This window comes from Trachurus japonicus, chromosome 12 (assembly GCF_045865225.1).
Source record: "Trachurus japonicus isolate A0001 chromosome 12, Traja_1.0".
Taxonomy (NCBI): Eukaryota; Metazoa; Chordata; class Actinopteri; order Carangiformes; family Carangidae; genus Trachurus; species Trachurus japonicus.
The window spans coordinates 8,981,423-9,007,048 of record NC_140918.1 but is presented as its reverse complement, the minus strand read 5'-3'; the positions used below and the strand labels follow the sequence as shown (position 1 = coordinate 9,007,048).

Genomic DNA, 25,626 nt, shown 5'->3' with positions numbered 1-25,626 from the left:
TACAGCGACTCAGCAGAGCAATTGAACACATCGCAACAGTGACAAGGGAAAAAAGACTTCCTGTTAAGAGGCAGAAACAGACTTAGGAAGGGGGAGCCATCTGCCTCGACCGGTTCAAGAGGAAGTGAGTGTAAAAAAAAAAGACAGATAAAGACAGAGAGAGACTAATTTAGACTTATAAAAATGATGGTAGAGAGATGCAGTTGGTGTTGCAGGTACAAAACATCCACACAAAACGCTGCAAGACACAAAATGTCCTTTAACAGACTCATAATGACCACACAGCTGTGGCACAGCATCCACAAACAATACAGTATAGCTGCATTATGTGTGTGTGTCTGTTTTGTGTGTCTTTCAGTCGCCATTGTGTCACAATTTATCATGGTTTATAATTTATTAATGCTTTATTATCACAGTTTTAAGAACAACATTTTAAAGAAAACATTTAAAAATCATTTGTATAAACGAATTATTAACATTATCTGGCTGTATAAAGGTTTATAAAGCTTGTGTGTTTGTGTCTGTGTTGAAATGTTTCTCCCATGCAAACTAACACAACTTCTTTCTTGGTCTTCTGTGGTGTCAAGAGAGGAGACAAGATGAGGAATTACAGTCCGTGGGTTTTTCTGCCTCCCGTCTACTCTGCATGCACAGCTGTCGGACTGTGGGCGGTGTAAGTTCTGCTAATTATAGGTCTGAATTTGATTCAACCACCGGGTCTGTTTCCATGGATGGATGTCACTGAACAGGCCCAGGGGCTCCACCACACAAACAAACAAACACAATCCAATATTTGTTTTTTGATTAATTGTCCCTCGTGTAACAGCTGCACCGCTACTGTAACACTGGGAGAAGATACTGTAGTGTACAGTTAGTAAAGCAAATTGAATCACTTATAATAATGTAGCCTATAAGAAATCCTGCACCTGCATCTCAGGCTTTCTGTCACTAAATACTACTGTGTAGCCTATATTTATTATATAGTGTGCTGTAGTACGTCATAATAATATCATTTATATTCCACGGTGTGTCGAGAAAAATATGAAGAGACATTTAAACAGGTGATATTACAGTACATACTAAATCTATTAATGTCTTTTAATAGATACTTTATAGCTATCCATGGTGAGAAAATTGCTCCACTGACCTCAGATCACAGGTGAGAACTGATTCATTATTATCTACAACAAATAAAATGTATATATATACCTTTTGAATAATCTTTCTGTTTTGTTTTTTTACAGGAGAGGAAATGGAACACATTATCCTCCATACATTAGGTATACACACTTGTCATTATTAAAAGTGTAGATTTTATGTTTATTCTAGTGGTGCAAATTGAATAATCGTCCATTTTTCTCCTGTCTGTCAGTATTGCAGGCAACTTCCCGCCGGCCAGCTGCCTCTTCAGCGAGGTCATGAACCTGGCAGCGTTTGTGGGTAAGAGTCGTGATTGATTGCAACCTGTGTCGATCATCATGTTAATGTGGTTACAGGAAAGAACAATAAGGCAAATACGACCCTGTACTGTAATAACTCAGACAGGGATGAAACCAGAGATCAGTCTGAGAGGTCGAGACAGACGACCACGAGCCAGCTCTGATTTTATCAACGTCTTTGAGAGTCTTGATGTTTCTTTTTCTCAGCAGCAGGACCAAAGACAGGAGCGAAGAAGACCTTTGATGCACAACATTGTAATGTGAACAAACATGAAACACTCTTTTGCAATATTTTAAGCAATATGAGTGGATTTTTTTGTTGTTGTTTTCTACAATTTTAGAGTGAAAAGGGGAAACAAAGCAGCAGCCTGCAGAAGAATGGGAAACCCAGGAGCCTTGAGCCCTCAGATAACTTTGACCAAGTTATCAGACAAGATATTTACTATTTACACGCTGAGATAGTTTCCAAAGGGGGGGCTACTAGGTACTAGGTACTAACTACAGTATGCAGGGGGCCCAAACCTTTGCTGTGGCTCCTTTTCCTTTTCTGTCATTTTGAAAATATAAAAGATTTAAAGAGACCCCCAAGGAGTTTGCTTTTGGTTATAAAAGAGTCTCATATTAATGTGGATGAATCTACGTTGCCCACACTTGTTAATGGGACCATATTCGATAAATATATCATTTTGTCTGATATTATTATTTAGTGGTCGACTCGGCCAGCATTTCCTGGTTTCGGTTTCCTGGATGCTGCCCGGCGGGTCATGGGAATAATGCCGCCGGATCGCTAGTTGGCATCGTTTATGGTCGGAACTATCTGATCGTCTTCGAACCTCCGACTTTCGTTCTTGATCAATGAAAACATTCTTGGCAAATGCTCTCGCTTTCGTCTTTCGTTTTCGTCTTGCACCGGTCCAAGAATTTCACCATGCACGCGGAGGCTCATGGGAAATGTAGTGTGAAATCACTTCGCTTTCTGGAAACTCCTCGTAGTCCCTTTAAATGTATATATAGATATTGTTTAAAATGTAAAGGGAATGTGTCATCTGTAACTTTATGACTTTTGGAGATAATGTGAACAGTTGAGCAAGTGAAAGATGAAATTAACAGAACATTTTGAGCAGGGGTGCTGAAACTCTCCTCCTCTGGTATTCCCTCTGTCTTCTAGGGGTCGTTGTTGTCGTCCTGAGATACCTGCAGCTGAGAAACACCTCAGTCCAACCGTGGCTGAACTTCGTCAGTCTGGTGGCTTTCTCCCTCGGCTGCTTTGGAATGACGCTCGTAGGAAACTTCCAGGTAACACGTCAGAAAGGGAGTGGCTGTATGAATTTGAATGAATGAATTTATATATTCATTTGCCGGTAAGTGTCATGCACCAATTAAGGCGCCCTAGCTGTATTTACACAGTCTACAGTTGTTGTTATTTAAATATTTGTTTATGTCCAACAGTTGCATTTTATGTACAAACTGCACACCTTACTGCTGCAAACTCCCATTCATCTGTGCAATAGTTTCTTCTACCTTACAACTACCAACGCTGTATATGTAATTTTTATTTTATATATTGTAAATAACTGTACTCTTGAAACTATTTGGCACATAACTATACAGAATATCTCTCTCAAATAACAAGACTGGTGTCATAATGTCTAGAAATAAGGATCAATTTCATAGTAATTTCGAGATATATAGCCAAGAAATAACAATTGATTGTGTAGAAATGGCCCATAAATATTTGTCAATTGCAAAGAGAAAAAATCTGGCCTTTCTCAAAGAATTCAAAGCATGAAAAGCATGTGTAATCATGAAAAACATGACATTTCTATGAAATTGACTGTTATTTCTAGGCTATTTCTGACATTACTACACAATAATTGTTAATCCATGGTTATTTCTTGACATTACTACGCAATTAATTGTTATTTCTTGGCTATTTCTTGACATTATCACATAATTAGCGGCCTGTAAATTAAAGGGTTACTGCATATTTTTCTACTTTTATACCTTGTATGCTACTACAACAACCAAATGTCCCATGTGTGGAATAGATAGACAGTCTTATATCATCACATCAATCAGCAGTTTAAATGCCAACACGCCTATAAGCTTTTGTTGTTTCTGGTTTTTTAGTTGTTCGCTGAGGAGGATATTCACAACTTGGGCACCTTCATGACGTTCGGACTGGGGCTGCTCTTCTGCTGGTTGCAGTCCTACATCACCCTGAGAGTCAACCTGAAGAACGAGGGAAAGATCGTCAGCATCGTTCGCTTCCTGTTGTCCGGGGCCGTCACTATCAGCATGATTCTCTGTATCCTTTTACACAATTTTTCAAATTTTCACAATCATTGTTTTTGTTTTGCTCTGTTCTCTCTTTGTGTACCGTTTTATCCAGTGGTGTAGTCTAATTTGTTGCAGTGGGTATACTGCTTTTATGGTGGGTAGGTACACTGTTCATACCTGTAACACATGGACTATAGATAGTTTTGTTGTAGGCAAGGCAAGGCAGCTTTATTTATTCAGCGCATTTCATATCAAGTGGCAATGTGCTTTACAAAAAAACAAAACATATATATAATAAAAACTAGACTAAAATAGAACATAAAATATGAGTTTGCCGCATGGAATATTGATTTGTATTAAAAACAATTAAGAGGATACAGTGCCAATCCAAGTTTAGGATTTAAAGGGATAGTAGCATTTTTTTAAAGTGGGGTTGTATGATCTACAAATAGCCCCTAAGTACTTTAATTGCAGTAGAAGACTCTCTGCACTCCTCCTGTTAGCAACGCCAGCCCATAGCCCTGCCCAGAGATTTACAACATACATTGTTGTGAACAGACCCAAAGAAACGGCCTATTTTCGCAGCCTAAAAGAGGTTTTACCTGAAAAAAAAAAATACACAGTTCCATTGTTCGCTATAATATCATTTTTTCCAGCCTTTCAAAGTGCAGGAAAAACACAGTTTTTATTTGGACCTAACCAACTGCTGATCGGCGGGCGCTAACCCTGGGCGGAGGGATACGTGAGTTGGTTAGGTCCATTAATGTAATTAGGGGCTATTTGTAGATCATACAACCCCACTTTAAAAAAAATGCTACTATCCCTTTAAAGTTTGTTAAAAGAGCTCACATGAAAACATAAATGTTTTTAACCTGGGTTTAAAAATGCTTAGAGTTGGGTTTGATTTCAGTTCTGCTGGTAGACCAAATTTGTAGTGAGTATACTGAAATATTAATGCATTTTCAGTGGGTACACCGAGTGTACCTGAGTATCACACAGACCACACCTCTGGTTTTATCCTTTAACTCACCCGGTGCAGATTTCTCCCTGATCGCTCAGCGCCTCCACATGCACGCAGCTCGAAGCCAGTGGGCGCTGGTCATGTTCTTCCTCGCCTTCCTCGGCACTTTTGGCGTTGAGTTTCGTCACAGCTGCTTCCACGTGGTGTGCACGGACAACTCTGGCCCGTCAGTAACAAACACACAAGAGTGCAGGTACCAGCAGGACTGACTGTAAAACATCTGTACAGCTGCTGCTCCGGCACCAGGTCACAGCTGTGAGATCATGAACTCCATCCATCTGGTTCCTGCGCCTGTTGCTTACTCTGGTATTACCTCATCTATGCATGTTTGACTGTTACGTATTTTCTTATCTACAAGCTTGTTAAAGTGTTTTGTTTAAAAGCTAGAAAGATCAAATATTTTCTCAGTTGATAGTTTTTCTTTTTACCTGAAAAGTTTTAAATGAGACATTAGTTGTGCACTTCTTCATATCATTATTATACTTGAGATATTTTTCACTTTTTAAAATGCTTTCGTTTTGGGGAGCTGTATGACTCTTTTTCATGCTATGAAACACATTTGCACAACCAATAATCAGTATCAATAAAAATACAAATTGTGTGTTAAAAGTAGTATAGTGTCAAAACAGACTGTCTTTGATCTTTCAGAGTCAATTGTTACTCTAATGAAGATTGATTTTTTGTTAAAAATGACTTTAAACCGTCACGTTTTAAAGGAATAGTTGACATTTCTAAGCGGTTTGCTTTGACAGCTACTCTCATATTGGTTTGTTTAATATGGAGCTTGAGCCAGGAATCTCTCAGCTTGACATAAAGACTTAAACGGCTACCTACAGTTGCTCATGAGAGAATTACATTGTCATTTTCTTGAGCTAATAGCTGGACTTCTTTAGTTGGGAGCTGAAACAGCAAAGCCTCATTTCCAGAGTCATTTCTTTAGAGGAGAAATAGTTCAGCATTTTCTAAAATACACAATATTTGCTTTCTTGGAGAGCGTTAGAGGGTCGATGCTACTGTCAAGCCTCTGCTGTTAAATATGACGCTACAGTTAGCTTAGCACACAGCCTTCTCTAAAGCTAGAAAACTACACTGTACAGACATGTGGTATTAATCTTCTCATCTTAACAAGAAACCAAACTAATGTGCTTCCCATAATGTCAAAAACTATCTTTATAAAAACTACAGTACCATAAGTGAGAAATGTGTGAATTAAACCATTTAGCGTTAGGTGTTTGAATTACAGGTGTATCCAGTATTTTCAGAGGAGACCAACTTCTGTGTGAGACAAGGCATTTTTATTGGAAGTCATTTTCCTGAATAATACCAATTATGCTTCACACACAAATCACCAATTTGCAATTTTTTCAAGGTAACTTCCCAAGAACCCACGTTACATATGAACAACGAGGATGGCACATTTAAATAGACACCGTTCACCTGTGAGGAGATTAATCAAAGACATTCAAACAAAAGTTTGAAATGAGAGCTTTTCTGTTGACGGCACCACCGCCGCCGAGTGCAACTATACTGTTATTCTACTTTCTAAAACATCACAGGTCACTTACTGGATAAAATGTCATACACCTGCAACACGTCGTGTATACATGAAGAGAGGGAGGGAACAGGTGGAAGACGTGTACAAAACCGTGGCAAACAACTCATATTAGGACTGGCAATCAATCAAATACAGCTCATCTAAAAGGTAAAAAGGTAAAGTAACCTCACAGATTGTGTGCAGCCACTTGTATCTACAGCTTGTCTGTCGTCTTCCCAGTCGATCAAAAGGTCCAGTGAGTGGTTTTCCTTTTCTGCTCCCGTTAGGCTCCGTGGATGTGCTTCCACACGTGTGAAAGGAAATGTGAAAAAACTGGAAATATGGACTTCTTGAGAGGTGGTTCTGACTCTTGTACTGCCAACATGGACCAAACCAAAGAAAAAAAAAAAAAAAAACTGGGTAGGAGGAGTGGGTTTAGGGAAGGGAGGAGGGGTGAAGAAGAAAGAGTAAAAAGGTCGTGATGACATGAAGTCAGAGAAGTTCTCCTCGTCTTCCTCTGCGCTCTGTGTTAAACTCGTCCCGTCAGTTCGAGCTGGTTAAAGGATGTGATGAGGTTATAGTGAGCCCGCTCCTCGTCCGTCAGCTCCATGTTTCCAGGCCGCACCACCACCAACACGTTCACCCCGGCCTCCTCGGCTGCTTTAGCCTCTGCAATGTTAAATACATGAGCGAATATATATATAAAAAATATAGATATACACACTTAAATTCAACATTATATCAGAGCAGAGCTGCAACGTGACAACTTTAAAATACTCTCTGGAGAAATGGATCAGTTTTTTCCGTGAGTGGATCCATGTTTTGTTTGCCTGCCGACGTGTCAATAGTCCTGCCAGTAGTTTCTACGCATTATTCTACGCTGCAATGCACCAACAAAGGCAGAGCTAGATGCAAACAATGCAGGATGTAAATAGTAACTAATGCATTTCAGGGCTCAAGGATGCATACAATGATAATGTTTGTTTGTTTGTTAACTCCACAGTGAACATACAACAGGACTAACAGCCATGTTACTGTAGCAGCCCTGTGAGGTTTGTATTGAGGGACACTGAAGCCCTGAGCTAAAATGTTAATACTGAGATGTTTACAATGACAACACTGACATGTTGATCTACGGCGGAATTAAAGTTTATCATCTCAGTTTATCTATTTAGGATGCGAACATTTGTTTATACTAAACACAAAGTAGAACTGAGGTTTGTCTGAACTAAACTTCATGTAAATCATCCAATGGTTGCTGAGGTATAAAGAGACAAATCACCTGGGAAAGATGTGGATATGTAGCACTAAAGTATGTTTTGAATAAAGTTTAGGGGCGATTGAATAAAATAGAAATTACAGTGCAGCATCAGAGAGGACTTGATTATTACATAAGACTGGACAAATCCTGATATAACTTCAAAGTACACATACAGTATTATTTCTAACATACTTACCTCTTGTGACGTCTGTCAAGAACGTGATTTCCTCCGGTGGACAGCCAATCCTCTCCGCAATTCTCGTGTAGCTTTTTCCATCTACTTTCACTCCTATACTGGTGTCAAAGTGACCGTCAAATAACTGAAAAGACCAGAAACAAAACACAGGGGTGCAAACTCATCAGGGGTAAAAAAGGTGACAAGATACCGACCCCCTAGGGGGGTCCGGGGGCATGCTCCCCCGGGGAAATTTTTTTTAAAACCAACTTTAAAGGTGAATTTACAGTCAATTTTAGCATGAGACGAGGGTCCAGATTTACTCAGGTTTGCACAGCTTTTGCTCCTGTTAAACCTGCACAATCTGTCTCTCTGTGTTTGGTTTTGAAATATGTGAAGGGGGTCTTCAGCCTATGCAGGTTTAGCATGAGCAAAAGCTGTGCAAAACTTAGAGAATTTGTCCCTTGATGTCCATCAGATGAACCTTGCAAACCTTGCCTTCAAACTAAATAAAATTTAATACAGACTGATTGGTTCATTGTAAAACATTTATTTATTGATGTAAATGTGTTTTCTGTAGGCTACGTAGGCTATGCTCCGAGGCAGCGCTGCTCTTTCTGTCCAATAACACACATGAAGCTTAAAAATGCCATAGGCTACATAAAACATATTAAGCGGCAATATGTATTTAAAAGATGTTCAAGTAAACGGTTCGGTTCACGGTTTTGTGGTCATGGTTTTCGGTTCGGTTCGGTTTGGTATACTTTGATCGTTGGGAAAATCAATCAGGTCTTGTATATTCAGGTTAAAACTGAAAGAATGAGGCGGTCTGACATCTGATACATTATTGTGACAGTCTGAGGTTAAAAGTCGGTGAGATTCTGGCCTCAAGGGAGGAGACATCGATAGTTCCAACATGTTTTAATTTATTGGGCAAATAAAGTTCTAAAATGCTAAGAACAATTAGATATTCACTGAAATATATAATTGTGGTTCTTACAAAAATGTATCTTATAAAATATAAAAGCTAAAATGTCTCTTAAAGCTCTGCCCCTTTAATTAGTGCATACTAAATAATTTAACTTTAGCCTACTACTTTTACAACCACATTATTTACCAGCAACATAAAGTGAAACAGAGGCAGAGGTGTCCTGCCACAGTCAGTCCACCTCCTCCTCCTCTTCCTCCTCCTGCTGCTGAACAGGTCGCACTGGAGCTAGTCTCGCTCGCCAGACCCTCCTCCAGAGAAGAGGGAGACACTGGAGCTAATAAAGCTAAACGCGCTAATCGCTAATTGGCCGCGATCGCGATCATCACACACACGCGGTCCCATACAGCAGAGCAGACCTATACAACGCTGCTGGCGCATCTTCTAGCTCCGACTCTTTCACTCGCCATGCTCAAAAAGTCGCGTTAGTTAGTCTGTATTAAAAGTGAAGCTTCAGGTGTGTATTGCTGGACAGAAGAGGAGCGCTGCCACCACTTGTTGTCATCCAGATAAGGTGCATGCGCCTTAAAGAGACAGGTGCATTGGCTCGGCTCGGCTCGCCTCGCCTCGCCTCGCCGGACCCCCCCCCCCCTCAAATTTTTTTTTATTGCGGATTTACACGAATCACACAAATGACCAATTTGGGATCCAAAACGGCGAATTTCGCCGAAAGGTGACAAGTTTGCACCCCTGAAAACATCTCATTACATGTGACATCAACAGCAACATAGAAAAATACAGAGATGGTAACAAAAGGGTAATTATTAACATCAGTTTCCTGTGTGTTTGTATTGAAATGATGAAGTTACAGGTCAATGTACTCACATCTAAAACGTCTCCTTCAACTGAGTATCCAAACAGAAGTTTCTGAGCCTCCACGCTTCCAGATGAGTAAATGTAGACTTTCAGTCCCTGTCCTCTCCATCGTTTGATGGATGGGATTACGTCCTGATAGATCCTGTTAGCAACAAGCACAACATCAGAGGATGTACATCATTTTTTATCTTTTATACAGTTTGTCATAGGTCCTAAAATTCTCATAACCCCCGAGTATCCGTAATGAATTTACAACTAATTGTAGAGCAATTTAGGAGAGATTTAGGTAACCTATTAATTTACAGGCCGTTAATTACGTGATAATGTCAAGAAATAGCAAAGGAAAAACAATTAATTGCATTGAAATGTCAGAAATAACCATCAATTTCACAGTAATGTCATGTTTTTCATGAAGATTACACATGCTTTTCATGCTGTGAATTTTGTGGGAAAGAGAGATTTTTTTTCTCCACCAAGTCCTTGCAATTGAAGGTTATTTCTGGGCTATTTCGAGTCGACACAATCTTTATTTCTTGGCTACATTTCTCGACATTACTATGAAATTGACCTTTATTTCAAGGCTATTTCCAGACATTATGAAACAACTAATTGTTATTTCTTGACATTATCCTGTAATTAACAGCCTGTAGATTAAAGGGTTACCATGATTTACTGTTCTCTCGGCTATAAACACGACAGTAAATTGAACATCTTCAGGTTTCAGACTGTTCCACTGGCCAAACATCGCTGTGGCCTGTAGCAGTGGAAGTAGCTGTTCAGATTTACAGTAATTGCTCTCCTAGACGCTCTAAGCAGGACCTGAGCACACTTAACATCTGAGTCATCGTTTTTTTTTCCCCCTCCAACTTCCTGGCTCCTAATGTAATAACGATGGTAATGGATGTAGCGGATCGGTCCTGGTGGGTGGGGCCGCCGCTGCTCGTGTTTCTGGAAGCCTCACAGTCATTTAACTTCACTTTTAAAAAAAAAATCCCAGCCTCTGTCAGAGTGTGAATGGATGAATTTGGAAGTGACGAAAAAACGATCAGTGTACTTACTCGCCTTTGATTCTCCCTGAAGAATACGCCGCCCTCCACATGTGACCTTGGAGCTGTTTGAGTGCCGTCGACTTCCTGTCTGCCGCCATCTGCCACAGCACATTATCCACCACTTCTCTAATGGCCTTCTCCTCGTCCGTGTGGACGGTCTGGTCCACGGCGTGGACGGGACACGACCGGTTCTGTTTCATGTCTTCTTCAATCTGTCACAGCACAGCACAGCAGGCAGCCGTTTTTGGTTAAAGGAGCATTTCAAAGACTGTTTAAGTGTTTTCTTCGACAAAAAATATCGTAAGGATCAGTAGGGGAGAATAAAGGTACTGAAGCGAAGCGTCGATAAATTGAGCAGAACTAACTCACCCCACTTTAACACACACACACACACACACACGTCCAACTATTTTAATCAATTAAAAGTTGCAGGAAAATGTGTCAAGTCATATCCCAAACATTTTGTACATTAGTTATAATAATAATAAATTTAGTTGGCGATCAGTGCTATGTCAGATTCATAATACCACATTAGCATGATTCATGCAAAGTGCAAGCAAACAGGAATCATTTGAGGTCATTTCAATGTACAATTGGGCTGTATTAGTATCTATTCATTTTACCATTTTCTGATATTTTAAGTACCGTATGATTTACACAGAAAATCTCCTCAGTCCCCCCACCTGTTTCTTTAGCAGATGAACATCCTGTTTGCATTCGTCTTCTTCCCAGTGAGTGGACAGATGATCCTCAAGATGCTCCCTGATGTACGGAAATAATATATCCTGAAAATCACAAAGTGCGTTAGACACAAATATGTAGGCTAATTTGTGTTTATCTATATCTAAATCAAACATGAAGTTGCAACTTAATTTCATAAACGTGGTTAAATTGTGTTATTGTGTGTGAAAATATTGAGAAAATTTCAACATACACCAACCTACTGAGCAAGAACATGTCACTTTAGGCTACCATCTGCATTTCACTAATTTTGTAGGGAAAATAGTGAAATTTCCTCAAAGCCTAAGCTCCCTCATGTGACAGTTTGCTGCTTGCTGCTTGCTGTTTGTCACATATCAACATGAAGAGAATAACTCTGGTTTTTGGGCTTTAGTTCAGACAAAACAAGACATTGAAAAGCATCGTTCTTGTCTACAAAGTTGAGACTGGTAATTTTAACTTAGGGGAAATTGTTAAATTAACTGTAATCATGACTTGTAAACTCATAATTATCATATGACATGAATGCAGCTTTCTGCTCTAATGTGAAAGGATTAGTTACAAATCATCATTTTGGTCACTTTTTTAAGTAAAAACGTTTCATATGTTGCTTTTTTCCCCACAGATAAGAGTATTTTTGGGGAAAGAAATTATTCAAAATGTATTACAATCTTCTAAGATAGTCATTCATTCATTTATATAAGACTTTTAAATAAAACCTTTGTCCTTTGTTCATGAAGTCATACATTAATTCATTAATTAAGCACGTTTTATTTACTGATTCATTCATTCTTTCTTTCTTTCTTTCTTTCTTTCATGACACAGACTTTAAACGTTAATTAGCTTCTCCTTAGTCATGCATGCATTTATTTATTTATTTATTGACATGCAGCCCTTTCTATTTATCTATTACGGAACTAAAAGCAGTGCTTCCTTCCCCCGAGCAGAGCTGCAGATACTCGGTCTAAAAACAACTAAACACGGTGACCATTATATTTTTAAAACAAGATAGTTTCGTTAAACGTTTAATGACAAAGGGCAGCAGTCATATAAACATGTAGAAGACGTGTTAAAGTGAATGTGAAGTCCACAACAATAAAACACCGTCGTGCTGCTGCTGCTGCTGCTGCTCGGGCTTTAGCCGTTGACAGCCGCCTGTTAGCAGACGTCACTGCGCTGCTAACACAGAATTAGCTTCTTCTTAAAATTAACGCGGATTTAATAGTGGGGGAAAACAACGCTTTTGTCTAATAAGACTTACCTTAACAAACGTGATTGGTGTGGTGGTGCCTTCAATGTCCAGTAACAGTGCACTGGTACCAGCAGGAATTGAAACAGTGGCCATTTTTTTAGTGAGGAGCCTGGGCTGCAGCTGGTTGGTTAGCCGACGTTAGCTGAGTTAGCAGCGGTGTGAGCGGCTGCTTCGACCGGTGAAGACGAGCTGGAGCAGCGATGGTGGCGACCTCGGAGATAAACAAGCGAGACAGACAGACAGCCTGGTTGGTTGTTGGTGACTGACTTACTGGCTGGCTACCTGTCCTTTCCCATCACCTCGCAGCTGGAGCTCTGACTCGGCTGAAAGCGCAGTAGTGGTGGGCAGCCCCACATGTTCAGGTGTCGGTTGTTCAGCCTCCGGCTCGCAGGGAGGCGGCACTGACCGCTACGGCGCAGCGGCGGCGGCGGCGGCGGCGAAGGCGAACAACGCAGCGACGTCGGCGCGGTACCGCCCCCGTCTGGCCCGGAGTGATGAGGAGCAGGAGGACAGGACAGGACAGTCAGCTGTCAACAGTCAGCTGTCAGCTTTATTGTAGCTTTATTTAACTCTCCTGTTGTCCTTCTGGGTCAAATTGACCCAATCTGTTCCCTTCCTTCCTTCCTTCCTTCCTTCCTTCCTTCCTTCCTTCCTTCCTTCCTTCCTTCCTTCCTTCCTTCCTTCCTTCCTTCCTTCCTTCCTTCCTTCCTTCCCTTCGTCCTACTTCTTCTTCCTTCATCTTTTGATCCAGTTGTCCTAATCTGTTCCCTCCCTCCACCTTTCTTTCCTTCCTTTTCCCTTCCTCCTTCCTCCTTCTTCCTTCCTTGAATGAATCTGTTCCCTCCCTGCATTTTCTTTCCTTCCTTTCCCCTTCCTTCTTTCCCTTCTTCCTTCCTTGAATGAATCTGTTCCCTCCCTCCATCTTTCTTTCCTCCCTTTTCCCTTCCTTCCTTGAATGAATCTGTTCCCTCCCTCCATCTTTCTTTCCTTCCTTTTCCCTTCCTTCTTTCCCTTCTTCCTTCCTTCGTCTTCCTTCCTTGAATGAATCTGTTCCCTCCCTCCATCTATCTTTCCTTCCTTTCCCCTTCCTTCGTTCCCTTCTTTTTCCTTCCTTGAATGAATCTGTTCCCTCCCTCATTCTTTCCTTCTTTCCCTTTTCTCTTCCTTAATTCTTTCTTTCCCTCCTTCTTCCTTCCTTGAATAAATCTGTTCCCTCCCATAATCTTTCTTTCCTTCCTTTTCCCTTCCTTCTTTCCCTTCTTCCTTCCTCCTTCTTCCTTCCTTGAATGAATCTGTTCCCTCCCTCCATCTTTCTTTCCTTCCTTTTCCCTTCCTTCTTCTTCCTTCCTTGAATGAATCTGTTCCCTCCCTCCATCTTTCTTTCCTTCCTTTTCCCTTCCTTCTTCTTCCTTCCTTGAATGAATCTGTCCCCTCCCTTCATCTTTCTTTCCTTCCTTTTCCCTTCTTCCTTCCTTGAATGAATCTGTTCCCTCCCTCCATCTTTCTTTCCTTCCTTTTCCCTTCCTTCTTCCTTCCTTGAATGAATCTGTTCCCTCCCTCCATCTTTCTTTCCTTCCTTTTCCCTTCCTTCTTTCCCTTCTTCCTTCCTCCTTCTTCCTTCCTTGAATGAATCTGTTCCCTCCCTCCATTTTTCTTTCCTTCCTTTCCCCTTCCTCCTTCCTCCTTCCTTCCTTGAATGAATCTGTTCCCTCCATCCATTTTTCTTTCCTTCCGTTCCCCTTCCTTCTTTCCCTTCTTCCTTCCTCCTTCTTCCTTCCTTGAATGAATCTGTTCCCTCCCTCCATCTTTCTTTCCATCCTTTTCCCTTCCTTCTTCTTCCTTCCTTGAATGAATCTGTTCCCTCCCTCCATCTATCTTTCCTTCCTTTCCCCTTCCTTCTTTCCCTTCTTTTTCCTTCCTTGAATGAATCTGTTCCCTCCCTCCATCTTTCCTTCCTTCCCTTTTCCCTTCCTTCCTTCTTTCTTTCCCTACTTCTTCCTTCCTTGAATTAATCTGTTCCCTCCCTCCATCTATCTTTCCTTCCTTTTCCCCTTCCTTCTTTCCTCCCATCTTTTACTTTGTCCTTCCTTCCTTCTTTCCCTTCGTCCTTCCTTCCTGCCTTCCTTCCTTCCTTGACCCAGGAGGACAACATGAGGGTTAAAGCAACTTTACTTATAATGCATGGAAGTATTAATAATAATATATATATATATATATTTTTTATTCTGTGCTGTACAATATAAATAAATTTACAAAAGGTTACCAGTTGAAATAATAATCAATAACAATAATCAACTGACCAAGGGACCAGAAAAAATTATATTCAGACATAATAATAGAATAGAATAGACAGCCCAACAGAATTAGGAGTGGTAATACATAATAAACTACAGTGGGTGCTGCTGAACATTGATGCATTTTACAAGAAGGTGTGTCTCATTAATTTGAATGGGATGGACAGAATAATAGGAACACTTGTCAACATAAAACAATGGAGTTTGTTCTCATACTGAAACATTAGTAGGCTACGTTTGTTTTACTTAATCTTTTCTTAGTTTTGTTGGTCTCCATAATCTTGTATTTTTTGTTCATTTCTTATCTCTCTTACCTCTCTCAGGTTGGTTTGAATACATGTGTAGTCTTTTGCATCTGGTTTGTGACTCCGCATTTGTTTTGCATTCATTTGCATCTCTTTTAAGAGTCTCTGGATCTTTGTGGTCACCATTTGCTCTAATTTTTGTGTATCTCTCTCTCTGGACACAGACAGAATCTTTTGCATTACTCGAGGTCTGAAAACACTTGAACTTGTTATATTGACCAGTTGCCATTTTCTGCAAATAACTGCTCTAAATCACAACATTTTTTATCTCAAATTTGGGAGAAATGTTGCCAATAGTTTATAGAATTAATTGTGTTCCCCACAATATCTTTATGTGAATTTTAAGCAGCGAAAAGAAATACAGTCTTTGACATTTCTGCAACATGTCAGGTTAAGTTAGCTGCCTGAAGAAAACATGACATAAAACAAAATAATCACACAGAGAACACCAACCAGTACAGATGACCTGTCTATAAAAGGAAATTAAAAGATCATATGGGATTGTCCTAATATCTCTTGATTCATTGGTTAGGTTCTCGATAAGCCCTTGCAGGGTTTCTAACCTCTCCAGCACTGATTCATTGTAGTTCATCATATATCATCTATTGTATATTTTCTTTCTTTTATGTGATATACTCTTTGTTTGTAATGTTTTATTAAAGTGCAAACAATAAACAAACAAATGATTAACACCACATAGTGGAGTCTTATTAAATTACTAGGCTATATGATGAAAAATTAGGGGTATTTGAGAGAAAAACAGAAAAGAAAAAAGATAATAATAATGATAAAAATTTGTATCTTTATCATATTATTATTATCTTTTTTCTTTTCTGTTTTTCTCTCAAATGCCCCTAATTTTTCATCACATCATTTTAATAAGACTCTATGTGGTGTTAATCATTTGTTTGTTTATTGTTTGCACTTTAATAAAACATTACAAACAAAGAGTATATCACATAAAAGAAAGAAAATATACAATAGATATCACAATCTACTGTGTTTATTTTACTCAAACACATAAACGGTAAAACCAGAGAAACTGATGGTCTGTGTTGTACTGTATTTGGGTCAGTGGGTGCAGTTCCACCACACGGCCTGTTGGGGGCAGCAGAGCGCCGTCGCTGTTTCCAGACCAGACCAGCTGCTGCTGCCTTTAAACAGCCGGAGAAGAAGACCCAGGCTACGATGAAAATAAAACGGCTCTAGAAAAAATAAATAAATAACAAACCTTCAAATTGTAGCGAAGGAAACTATTTTTTGCCTTATCGAAAACCTAATTGGCCTCATTTTTTTTAAAATCACAACCTAGTATCATTAGATAAATTCAGATAAACCTGTTTTTGCTTGCTGTTATCAGCGCGTAGTATTTTTAGCTTTACGATATATGATATCAAAATATTAGCTGCGTTAGCCTTTAGCCTTTAGCCTTTAGCTGTCACTAGCTCGCAGCAGCAAAACTTCAACTCCGACGAAGACGAAGACGACGACAGTTTCGACGGCAGCAGCTGTCACTTTCAAAACAGCCGCCCCCCTCCAAAAAAAACCCGAAACGAAACAAACAAACGAAACAAACATGTCGGATGATTATGAATTCAGCGACGACACGACCATGATGAGGATGGAGGAGGACGGGGAGGCGAACAGCGACGACCCGATGTCCACGGCCGGGGACTGTGGCCTGATGGGGGGCGAGGCCGAGGGATCCCGGATCGACGCCAGTAAAAACGAGGAGGACGAAGGGTTTGTTTACACTTAACTTAAACCCACCTTACTGCAAAATTAGACACTGTGAGGATAGCAACAGCAATGTATGCACGCATAGATAAGGTCACTACTCTGCAGGGCTGCCTCCAGACTAGGTTAGTTACAGTTACAGTGGCCCCTTGCATAACATTTTAGGAGCACAAGCAAAACATTTAGGGGCGCACACCTCAGCACTTATATTAGCCATCTTCCCCTGGCCCTAACGTACTTATTCAAAGTATTTTGTGTAATGATGAGGTCATTCCCTCCTTTTCCTTTATCTTTTTTGGGTATATTTTGTCTTAAAGAAAAAGAGACAGGTCGACACATGCACTGTACTGCACTGAAAGAGTTAAATCCACTGAGAATAGTCTGTGCATAGGCTACTAAAACTTCCACACCAAGTGCTCAAGCTGTAAAGACGGACAGTTAGTTGCACCTTGAGGTGGAAGAACAGTCCATGCCTTTACTTAATAATAATAACAATAATAATAATAATAGATTTTATTTATAAGCGCTTTTCCAAAAGCTCAAAGACACTTTACATACAATAAATTCAGTTAAGAACACAAGACATATAAATTCTTGAAAAGTTTACCACCTTCTCTGCGTAAACAGTGTCACAGCTCTTGTCAATCAGATTTATTTGTCTTTTTAATATTGGTATCTATCGACTTGCGAAGCAAATATTCACATTTCCTTTAAAAATCCTCACACACATTGGCCTGCCACCTGTAATGACAGATACCAGAGTCTTTGAGTCACCCCTTCCACATTTCACCAGTGTAAAAAAAAAAAGAAAAAGAAAAGAAAAGAAGTTTAAAGATATCTCTACTGTACTGGCAATTTGTGGTGCAGCCAGCAGCAAATACAAAAACAAACAATCGAAATACACAGCAATGACATGGGACAGCAGTTGAAAATTGGCAATCAAAAAAGTACAATAGAGAATAACAATAAATAGTAATTTTACAGAAGGAGGTAAAGTGACCACAGTGTGCAATCCACCTTAAAATGTATACTTTTTGAATCTGCTTGTCCTACATCTGGGCATACAAAATCTGCGTCCGCATGTGCAAGTAGATGACAAATTTACTTGCACTGTCTCAAATTTTAGGGGCAAAATGTCCCCTCTTGTTCTCTTGTCTCGTCCACACACGGTTTGTTATTGATCATGAGTTATATGTGTTTTGTGTCCACAGGAAGATGTTTGTTGGGGGGCTCAGCTGGGACACGACTAAGAAGGATCTGAAAGATTACTTCTCCAAGTTTGGGGAGGTTGTGGACTGCACATTAAAACTGGACCCCATGACTGGACGTTCAAGAGGTTTTGGCTTTGTCCTCTTCAAAGAGCCTGAAAGTGTAGATAAGGTATAGTATAGTAGTAGTCCTGCTGACAAACGTGGTATTTGAATTTTATTGTCTTGTCCTAAGGTTGTTGGCATTGAGAGTAAATTGACGATGCTTCCTTTCAAAGTGCTGAGTTCAGGGCTCTACGGAGATCATTGCTCTTAATGACTCTGGGTGATTGTCTGTGCTGCAAAGGAAATGTGGCACCACCACATGCTTCTCTGATCAGATAGATAAATAATTTAGGACTGAAAGAGTTTGCAGCACCATAATAAGTACATATATGTGAACACTTCTTTAACTATTTTAATGTAGCTGGGAGTGAATCATCTGAGTCATTACACCAACAGGTGGAATACCATCTCCCAAAAACTTTCACAATTTAATAGAGTAAACAATGAACCAAGATAGAAACAAGCACATTAGTAAGTAGGAATTTGAATATGTCACATGGTTCTCTTTGTAATTTCTCTGGTCATTTAATTGAGAAGGAAAACGCAAGATTCAGTGATAATTCAAATAGTTAATAACAAAAATCAACATCCTATGCATTGGCTCAGTGTTCTTAATAGAAACACACATGAGCAGATATAAATTAAAATTTGTTTTTATCTGTGCTCTTTTTTGTTGAATGTCATTTTTGTTATCAAGGTTGCCTCACAAAAGGAACACAAACTCAATGGAAAGGTCATCGACCCCAAAAAAGCCAAGGCCATGAAGAGCAAGGAGCCTGTGAAGAAGATCTTTGTGGGCGGTCTCTCTCCAGACACTCCTGAGGAGAAAGTCAGAGAATACTTTGGTGCCTTTGGAGAGGTTTGTGTCTCTCTGCATTCACTGACATCGTTTTTCGTTGTTCAGTGGCTCATGGGGATCAAGTCCTCTCATTTCAGTTTCATTTCATTCATTTATATCAATTTAAACAGCTTTCATGGACACTGGTAAGCAGTATTTCATAAATAATTTAAATTGTGAACAGGTGGAGTCAATTGAACTCCCAATGGAAAACAAAACAAACAAAAGGAGAGGCTTCTGCTTCATCACATTCAAAGAGGAGGAACCAGTGAAGAAGATCATGGAGAAAAAGTACCACAACATCGGACTGAGTAAGGTACAGGCTTCTTTGTTTTTCTTCCTCTCTGAGAAAACTTTATTCCCATCATGTAATTCACTCTGACATACTATTATGGTTTTCTTTTACAGGAGATAGAATGAATTCACTTTATTGGTCTTTTGTTTTAGTGTGAAATAAAGGTGGCAATGTCTAAGGAGCAGTACCAGCAGCAGCAGTACTGGGGAGGCAGAGGTGGATACTTATCCAGGTCTCGAGGAAGAGGTGGTGGTGAGTGAAGGAGTGAAGGAGTTAAAGCCTGCTAAACACTAAATTATCTCTGGAATAAGAAAACACAGATCTTTTCATGCTTTTCATGTTTGTCTTGTGTCTTAATTGTTACTTTTTCATATAATTTCATTGAATGGCAGGTCCCAACCAAAACTGGAACCAAGGTTATGGCAACTATTGGAATCAAGGCTATGGCAATTATGGCAATTATGGTTACGGTAATCAAGGATATGGAGGATACGGTGGCTATGATTACTCTGGTTACAACAACTATTATGGATATGGTGACTATGACAGTAAGTACGCCCATCTGTGAAGCTTCCTGATGAGCTTTGCTTTCTTGTCAAGCTTTTTCCATTCATTGTCCATTTGCTTTTTAAAAAAAAAAAAAGAAAAAAAAAGAAGATTTTAACGTGTGTTATCTGATTTTGTACAATATGCGCAGATCAATCGGGCGGATATGGCAAGTCGCCACGGCGTGGTGGTCACACCAACAGCTACAAGCCGTATTAATGAGGGCAACCTTCCTCTTCAAGTAGGTATGTAGCAACAAAAATACACTTCTTACTTTAAACTTAAAGTAGTTATATTTACTTTGTTGTTTGGTAACATTATGAATAATTTCCTCTTATAAATTTCTTTTTCTCAGCACCCTCAAGTGCTTTACAGTAGTGGTAACATAGAGGCTACAGTCTTGTGGCGATTATTTTAACAGCCGGCCTTCTGCTGCCTCTTTTGCACCTTCTTTTTTTTTTAACTGTAAAGTTAACAGGTAAAGTACTGCTACTACAGTAAATGGATGCCAAAGTTAAGGATGTGCAAGGAAAAACAGAAAAGGAAGTATGTTGTCTCCTAACTCTGACATACCTTGTTTGTACCTGCCAGCGGAGCTTCCTTGCAGGCCATGAGCTGACTCCCAGATACTCTCAGGGCCCGCTCAATGCGGACCGGGTACGAGAAGCATACGCTCTCGAATGCTGCCATTTGGTATGGTCTTACAACATCCTGTATCAGCATTTCTAAACTAAACAATATGGGACACGTCCAGCTTTGTCATCTTTCTTTCCATTTTAATTTCTTTGCAACTGTTTGTAATGTAAAACTTAAAATATACACATGTAATTGTCATTTTTTACAGGCCCTTACTCCCCCACAAGTAATGATTATAATTATGAAAAATTAACTATTTGCTTTTCAAAGGATATGTACAGCATTCTCTGGACTTTCCAGTTCCTATTGTTAATATATGCATTTCTAATCTTTATCTAAAATGCTTGTTTCTTTATTTAGCTCTTGTAACCAGTAGTCCATGAGCTAAAACCTGGTTCGTATTTGGACTCTACTGTGTTGGGGGATAAAGTGCTTTACTTTGTGTACATGTATTGTTCTGTTTTGTGTTACTGACAGCGATGGAAAAGACTCCTCTTTTGTTAATTTTCCTGTAACAAATTTTCCTCTTATAACCTTTTTTAAAACAAGGAGAATCAAAGTGTCACTACATTTCCAGAAATTTGCATGTAATGCTTTCTTTAATGTGTATTTTTTTGACCAGTCGAAGGTTTCTTCCATTTAGTATTTTGGTTATTGACCTCTTCAATTTATTGCACTTCAGGATTTCTAGCTTATGGACTAACTTTTTTTAACTGTAATTTCTTAAAATAATTGTTCTCAGTTTGTTTTTTCTTTTACATTGGACATTATAAACACGGGGGATTCCTATTTTATTGGGATTTGATTGATTTGTGTTCGTTTATAGCTGATTTTTTCTTGTTTGTTTCCCATAGGTGACAGAGTGATGGAAAGACTGCAGTGCGCTGGTGGAGCATTGGCCAAAGAGATGATGGTATCCAGCAAAGAACACTTAGCTGATTGTAAGAAAGTAAACGAAGAACACTATGACCTACAGTACATTTCCTCGATATATTTACCATAGTATTTGTTGTATCTTAAAAGTTTTGGGTTTTGATGTTTTGCATTTATTTAGATTGCTGCAAAGCTTTAGCACTTCCTCATCCCTTCTTGTTTTTTTTATGTGTTAAATGTTCTCATATGCTTTTTGTGAATCGTTTGCGTTATTCTTAAACGTTAGCTTGGTTGGAACAGATCACGCATATATTTACTAAGTACTGTGGCAGCAAAGATAACAAAGTGTGTGGTTACATTTTATCCTCTTTATCATGGTCATCGGTCATATAATACATATGTTATTACAGAGATTGGCAGTCATAAACATACAGTATATATACACAGTGTATTGGACATAAAGAAAAGCGATAAAATAAAAAATAATAAACACTTAATTGGCTTTGTGAGCCTGTTTGAAATGTTAATAGTGGTATAACGTCACATGTTCATGACTTGGAGTGTTCAAGGAGGATTTCAGCCAAATTTAAATTTATCTTCACATCACATCAAGATGTCAATGAAATTAATCAAAAACCTTTCAAATGTAAAGAAATAATTTACATATTTTACATTTTAATCTTGAAATAGTGATTATTCCAACTCAAATGAAGAGATGAAATGATCGCTCTGAAGAAATTAAAGGCTTAACTATTCAAAAAGAAGTTGTCTCTACGTGAGTTTATCCACGATTTTCATTGCTTTCAGTCCCGAGCTGGTTGAAAAATATAGGATTTATATAACATTTGTGGCAGCGAGGATGATGAGGATGACGATGATCAGCACGACTACGCCGATTAAAATCATCATTTTAATGTTTTTCCACCAGTATTTCCTGGCGACCCGCGTGGATGTTCTTTGGAACGAGTCAGCCTGAAAAAAAATATAACAGAAACTCTAATAAAACACTGGTGACAGAGGAAGTAGAGCTCAGATTTAACACATCAGTCTTGTTTCAGTATTATTTAAACCATGTATTGAAGTAGAGGAAGCTGGCTGTTACAGAACTGCAGGACTGAATAAGTGAAGTGTAGCGATACAACAATGTCATAACAAGAGGAATCCCTGAGTTCATGTTGCATTTAACACAAACCAAAGCTAGATTTTTTTAGTTCCTGTAAGTCAAAGTACAATTTAACCCTTGTATTCAAAATCTTAATATGGCGCTGGTTTTAACTGGTTCACAGAGTTAGCTGGTTTATTCCAGTGGTGCCTTTAATCTACTGGATTAAACGACCTTTCCTACAGGTCGCTTAAGAAATTTGTGATGATGAATGGGAGAATAAATAAGAGGAAACACACACATTACACCTTTTTGTTACTTTTTCTAATAAGTTGTTTTGCAATATATTTAAAAATCAGTCAAGTAAAAAAAAAAAATTAAATTTGGGGGATAAATGTTTCTAAATGTGACAGTATCCAATGGAATAAATATAGATCCAGTTAGTTTGGTCCAGTGGCCTAATGGGTGAACAAATGGCTTCTCCTATAAAATTTGCTTCTTTTTCATGAAACATCTTTAATCTTTCACCTGTTTAGACTTTAAATGAGTTGAAGCAGTTTGGAGGGGACATTCCTCTGTTTGATTAGCTCATTTAAAACCTGATAAGAGATTTCAAAATGTTGTTTGTGTGTCTGGCAAAGAAAGTTTGAGCACCACTGATTTAATCTTTAACAAACGTTGTGTATTCTAAATACTCACTAGTACAGCTGAAACTCTACTCTAATGACACATAAAAGTGTAAAGTACTTTTAACTCCACCACTGTAAAACACGTCTTTCTAACTGAACAGCTTTGTGGTGTGAAGTGCATGTGGATATGAAGACGTGTTGTTGTGACACAGTAAACCCATAAAAACCGTCACGATGATGATGATGATGACCTGATAATACTCACAGAGGCCTGCAGGTCGTCCGTCTTCCCGATCAGGTCGTCTAGTCTGTCGCCTCTCTCCAGCACTTTGTTGATGTTGTCTTTCAGTATAACTTTCACCTCGTTGACCTGACCTTGCACTTGGTCAAGCTTGGCCGACGACGTGCCAGAGGCCGGCGCCTGAGAGCTTGGGTCAGCCTGTCAAAACATTTTTTATTTTATTTTTATCACTGTCAGCAACAATTGCCAAAAGTTACAATACCATAAAAACTCCACTGAGAGTCTATCAGCTAAATGTAGGAGCAACAACCCCCCTTTCCCCAACACACACACATACATACTGTAATCACTATTTTGTAAAGGCCAAACCTCACTTCCTGCAATGGAGTTAACAGGAAACCGTGCTATCAGTTGTGAGTCAGTTGGCTAAGGCCTGTGTGATTGTCACATGAAAAGCTCAAGCATGTATAGTTACTAAGTAAACCAGCTTCACAAAGCTTGTCAAACAAACCGGTAGAGAGTATATTTTCATATGATATCAACATAAAAAAAAAAAATCTGCCTCAGTCAGATCGAACAAAGCGATAATTTAAAAAGGTAACTAGGCGGAAATTTAAATATGAAAAACACAAAACAAACAACTTACCATAGCAGCAACCGACAGAACGACTCAGCCTCATACACTACAACTAAATCCTCCACAAGGTCCTGTTATCCAGTGTAATAAACAAACAGAGGCCCGTGCTTCTTGTGACTACATGAGTCACACAGTGAGAGCTGAACAAATGTCTGCTGAAGGTTGCACCTCTGCCCTGTTACACATTAACTACCTGGTGCCTCAATCAAAGCCTCATTGGTTCAACCAGAGCCGGCCGTCATCACCACGGAGGAATAAATGTAGTCAAATCATGAACATGCACTACTTTCACTTCCTCCCCTCTCTCCACCAACCCCACCGTGTGTGACATTCAACCACACAAAAGAAAGAAGAGCAGAAATATCACCCACACTCTACGACTATAGGTTTAGTCATCTCGACTCATTTAGGAACTTTAACCGACTAAACCTCTAAAAAGAAAAAACCCTTGTAGTTGTGCCATTTACATACCATGAGCTGAGCTGAGCTGAGCTGAGCTGTCGGAGAGTGACGGGTGCAGGCCTGCCGGGAACAGATATGACTGAGCAAAGGGCTCTGTGTTTTCAACACAGAGATATTTGCAAGGCAATAAAGGGGTGAAGTTGCTTCATCATGTCATTTCCTCGTTCTGCGTTGTTCAGTCCTGAGCCACAGTGTAACAGTTTGTGCTTGTGAACGTGCCTCATTCAAGCAAGTCAAGGCAAGAGTTCAACTTGAGTTTTTTTTATGTCACTGAGCTGTGTGTTGTGTTTTTTGTTTTGTTTTGTTTTGTTTGTTTTTGACTGACTAGATCACATGTAAGATTTAGGAGAACCTTATCTCATACATAGATAAAGAGATGCATCACCCCCACCCATTAGTTTGTAATCTAGGTTAATAAAACTGACAGTGGTGGATCCAAAAATAAAACCATTGATATACAGCAGCATGTTAGCATTGTTCAAATGAGCATGTGAGTGTGTTTACACTGGGATACTGTTCTCATAGAGCTACTGGCATGGCTGTGGACACTTATTACACCTGATATTTTAAGTGCTTTTGACAGTTGTGTATGTTCCACCTGGTTTTCCATCTGCAGTGCAACACATAAAGCTTCATTCATAACCCTAAGTTCAAAATAAGATCATAATGTAATGTTGAACCTGCCTTTTTTTTTGTGCAGCTCACTCAGCTCTCCACATACACCAAAATATGTGTTTCTATCACCAGTCCCACACAGAATAAGTGACGAAATAATTAATTATTTCATTAATAGACTCGTATAGGTGTTAAGAAATGTCTGTTCAGCTTCCCTGAGCTCAAGATGAGCCTCCCTGATGAAGAGGATCTGGGCATGAGTCACTCAGACTGAACACTGGGTGGTGCACGTTGGTACAGTAAATGCTTGGCAGACACTGAGGAAACAGCGGAGGCGTATGATTGATTCAAGTCAAATAAACATTTACAAAACCAGCCTTCTACATAAAATACACACATGATGTATGTTACATAGTAAAGACAGACTGTGTGAGAGTGCAGTATGGGAGCCTGGCATCACCCTGCTGCTCATATGGGCCTTTATGTAAGTAAACTCAGTGATTATGGACTTTGTACAGTCAAGACACTAACTCATGTCAAGTCACTCCTCACCTAAGGAGATTACGTA

General features: G+C 39.4%; 4 protein-coding genes across 15 annotated transcripts; 2 read left to right on the top strand and 2 right to left on the bottom strand.

The window, feature by feature from the left end:
• The first annotated feature begins 591 nt into the window (after nucleotides 1-591).
• tmem150c (transmembrane protein 150C) lies at nucleotides 592-5,107 on the top strand. The gene is made up of 7 exons (XM_085792393.1): nucleotides 592-673; nucleotides 1,106-1,159; nucleotides 1,245-1,280; nucleotides 1,373-1,440; nucleotides 2,608-2,735; nucleotides 3,570-3,747; nucleotides 4,759-5,107. The coding sequence occupies exons 1-7, from the start codon at nucleotides 600-602 to the stop codon at nucleotides 4,947-4,949; spliced, it is 729 nt and encodes a 242-aa protein (XP_085648519.1). The 5' UTR covers nucleotides 592-599; the 3' UTR covers nucleotides 4,950-5,107.
• Nucleotides 5,108-6,013: 906 nt separating this feature from the next.
• On the bottom strand, nucleotides 6,014-12,917 carry enoph1 (enolase-phosphatase 1). Its single transcript, XM_085793023.1, has 6 exons — nucleotides 12,545-12,917; nucleotides 11,247-11,348; nucleotides 10,573-10,775; nucleotides 9,524-9,656; nucleotides 7,732-7,855; nucleotides 6,014-6,943 (listed from the first exon to the last, which is right to left on the bottom strand). Exons 1-6 carry the CDS (start codon nucleotides 12,626-12,628, stop codon nucleotides 6,804-6,806), a joined length of 786 nt encoding a protein of 261 aa, XP_085649149.1. The 5' UTR covers nucleotides 12,629-12,917; the 3' UTR covers nucleotides 6,014-6,803.
• A 3,380-nt stretch (nucleotides 12,918-16,297) lies between these two features.
• hnrnpd (heterogeneous nuclear ribonucleoprotein D) lies at nucleotides 16,298-21,869 on the top strand. Of its 12 annotated transcripts, none has more exons than XR_015037266.1 (9): nucleotides 16,298-16,877; nucleotides 18,083-18,251; nucleotides 18,882-19,043; nucleotides 19,207-19,338; nucleotides 19,470-19,569; nucleotides 19,710-19,865; nucleotides 20,015-20,108; nucleotides 20,455-20,556; nucleotides 21,354-21,869. XR_015037266.1 is itself a non-coding variant. In XM_085793020.1 (8 exons), exons 1-7 carry the CDS (start codon nucleotides 16,711-16,713, stop codon nucleotides 20,080-20,082), a joined length of 954 nt encoding a protein of 317 aa, XP_085649146.1. In that variant the 5' UTR covers nucleotides 16,298-16,710; the 3' UTR covers nucleotides 20,083-20,108; nucleotides 21,354-21,869. The 12 variants fall into 12 exon arrangements, 9 of the variants coding, with proteins under 9 accessions (XP_085649146.1, XP_085649144.1, XP_085649145.1 ...); XR_015037264.1 differs by having other exon boundaries at nucleotides 16,304-16,877; nucleotides 19,710-19,866; nucleotides 20,010-20,108; XR_015037265.1 differs by having other exon boundaries at nucleotides 16,304-16,877; nucleotides 19,710-19,866; nucleotides 20,010-20,104; nucleotides 21,354-21,528.
• LOC146977074 (vesicle-associated membrane protein 1) lies at nucleotides 21,728-24,116 on the bottom strand. Its single transcript, XM_085793024.1, has 3 exons — nucleotides 23,991-24,116; nucleotides 23,369-23,542; nucleotides 21,728-22,344 (listed from the first exon to the last, which is right to left on the bottom strand). Exons 1-3 carry the CDS (start codon nucleotides 23,991-23,993, stop codon nucleotides 22,207-22,209), a joined length of 315 nt encoding a protein of 104 aa, XP_085649150.1. The 5' UTR covers nucleotides 23,994-24,116; the 3' UTR covers nucleotides 21,728-22,206.
• Between the last annotated feature and the right edge of the window lie 1,510 nt (nucleotides 24,117-25,626).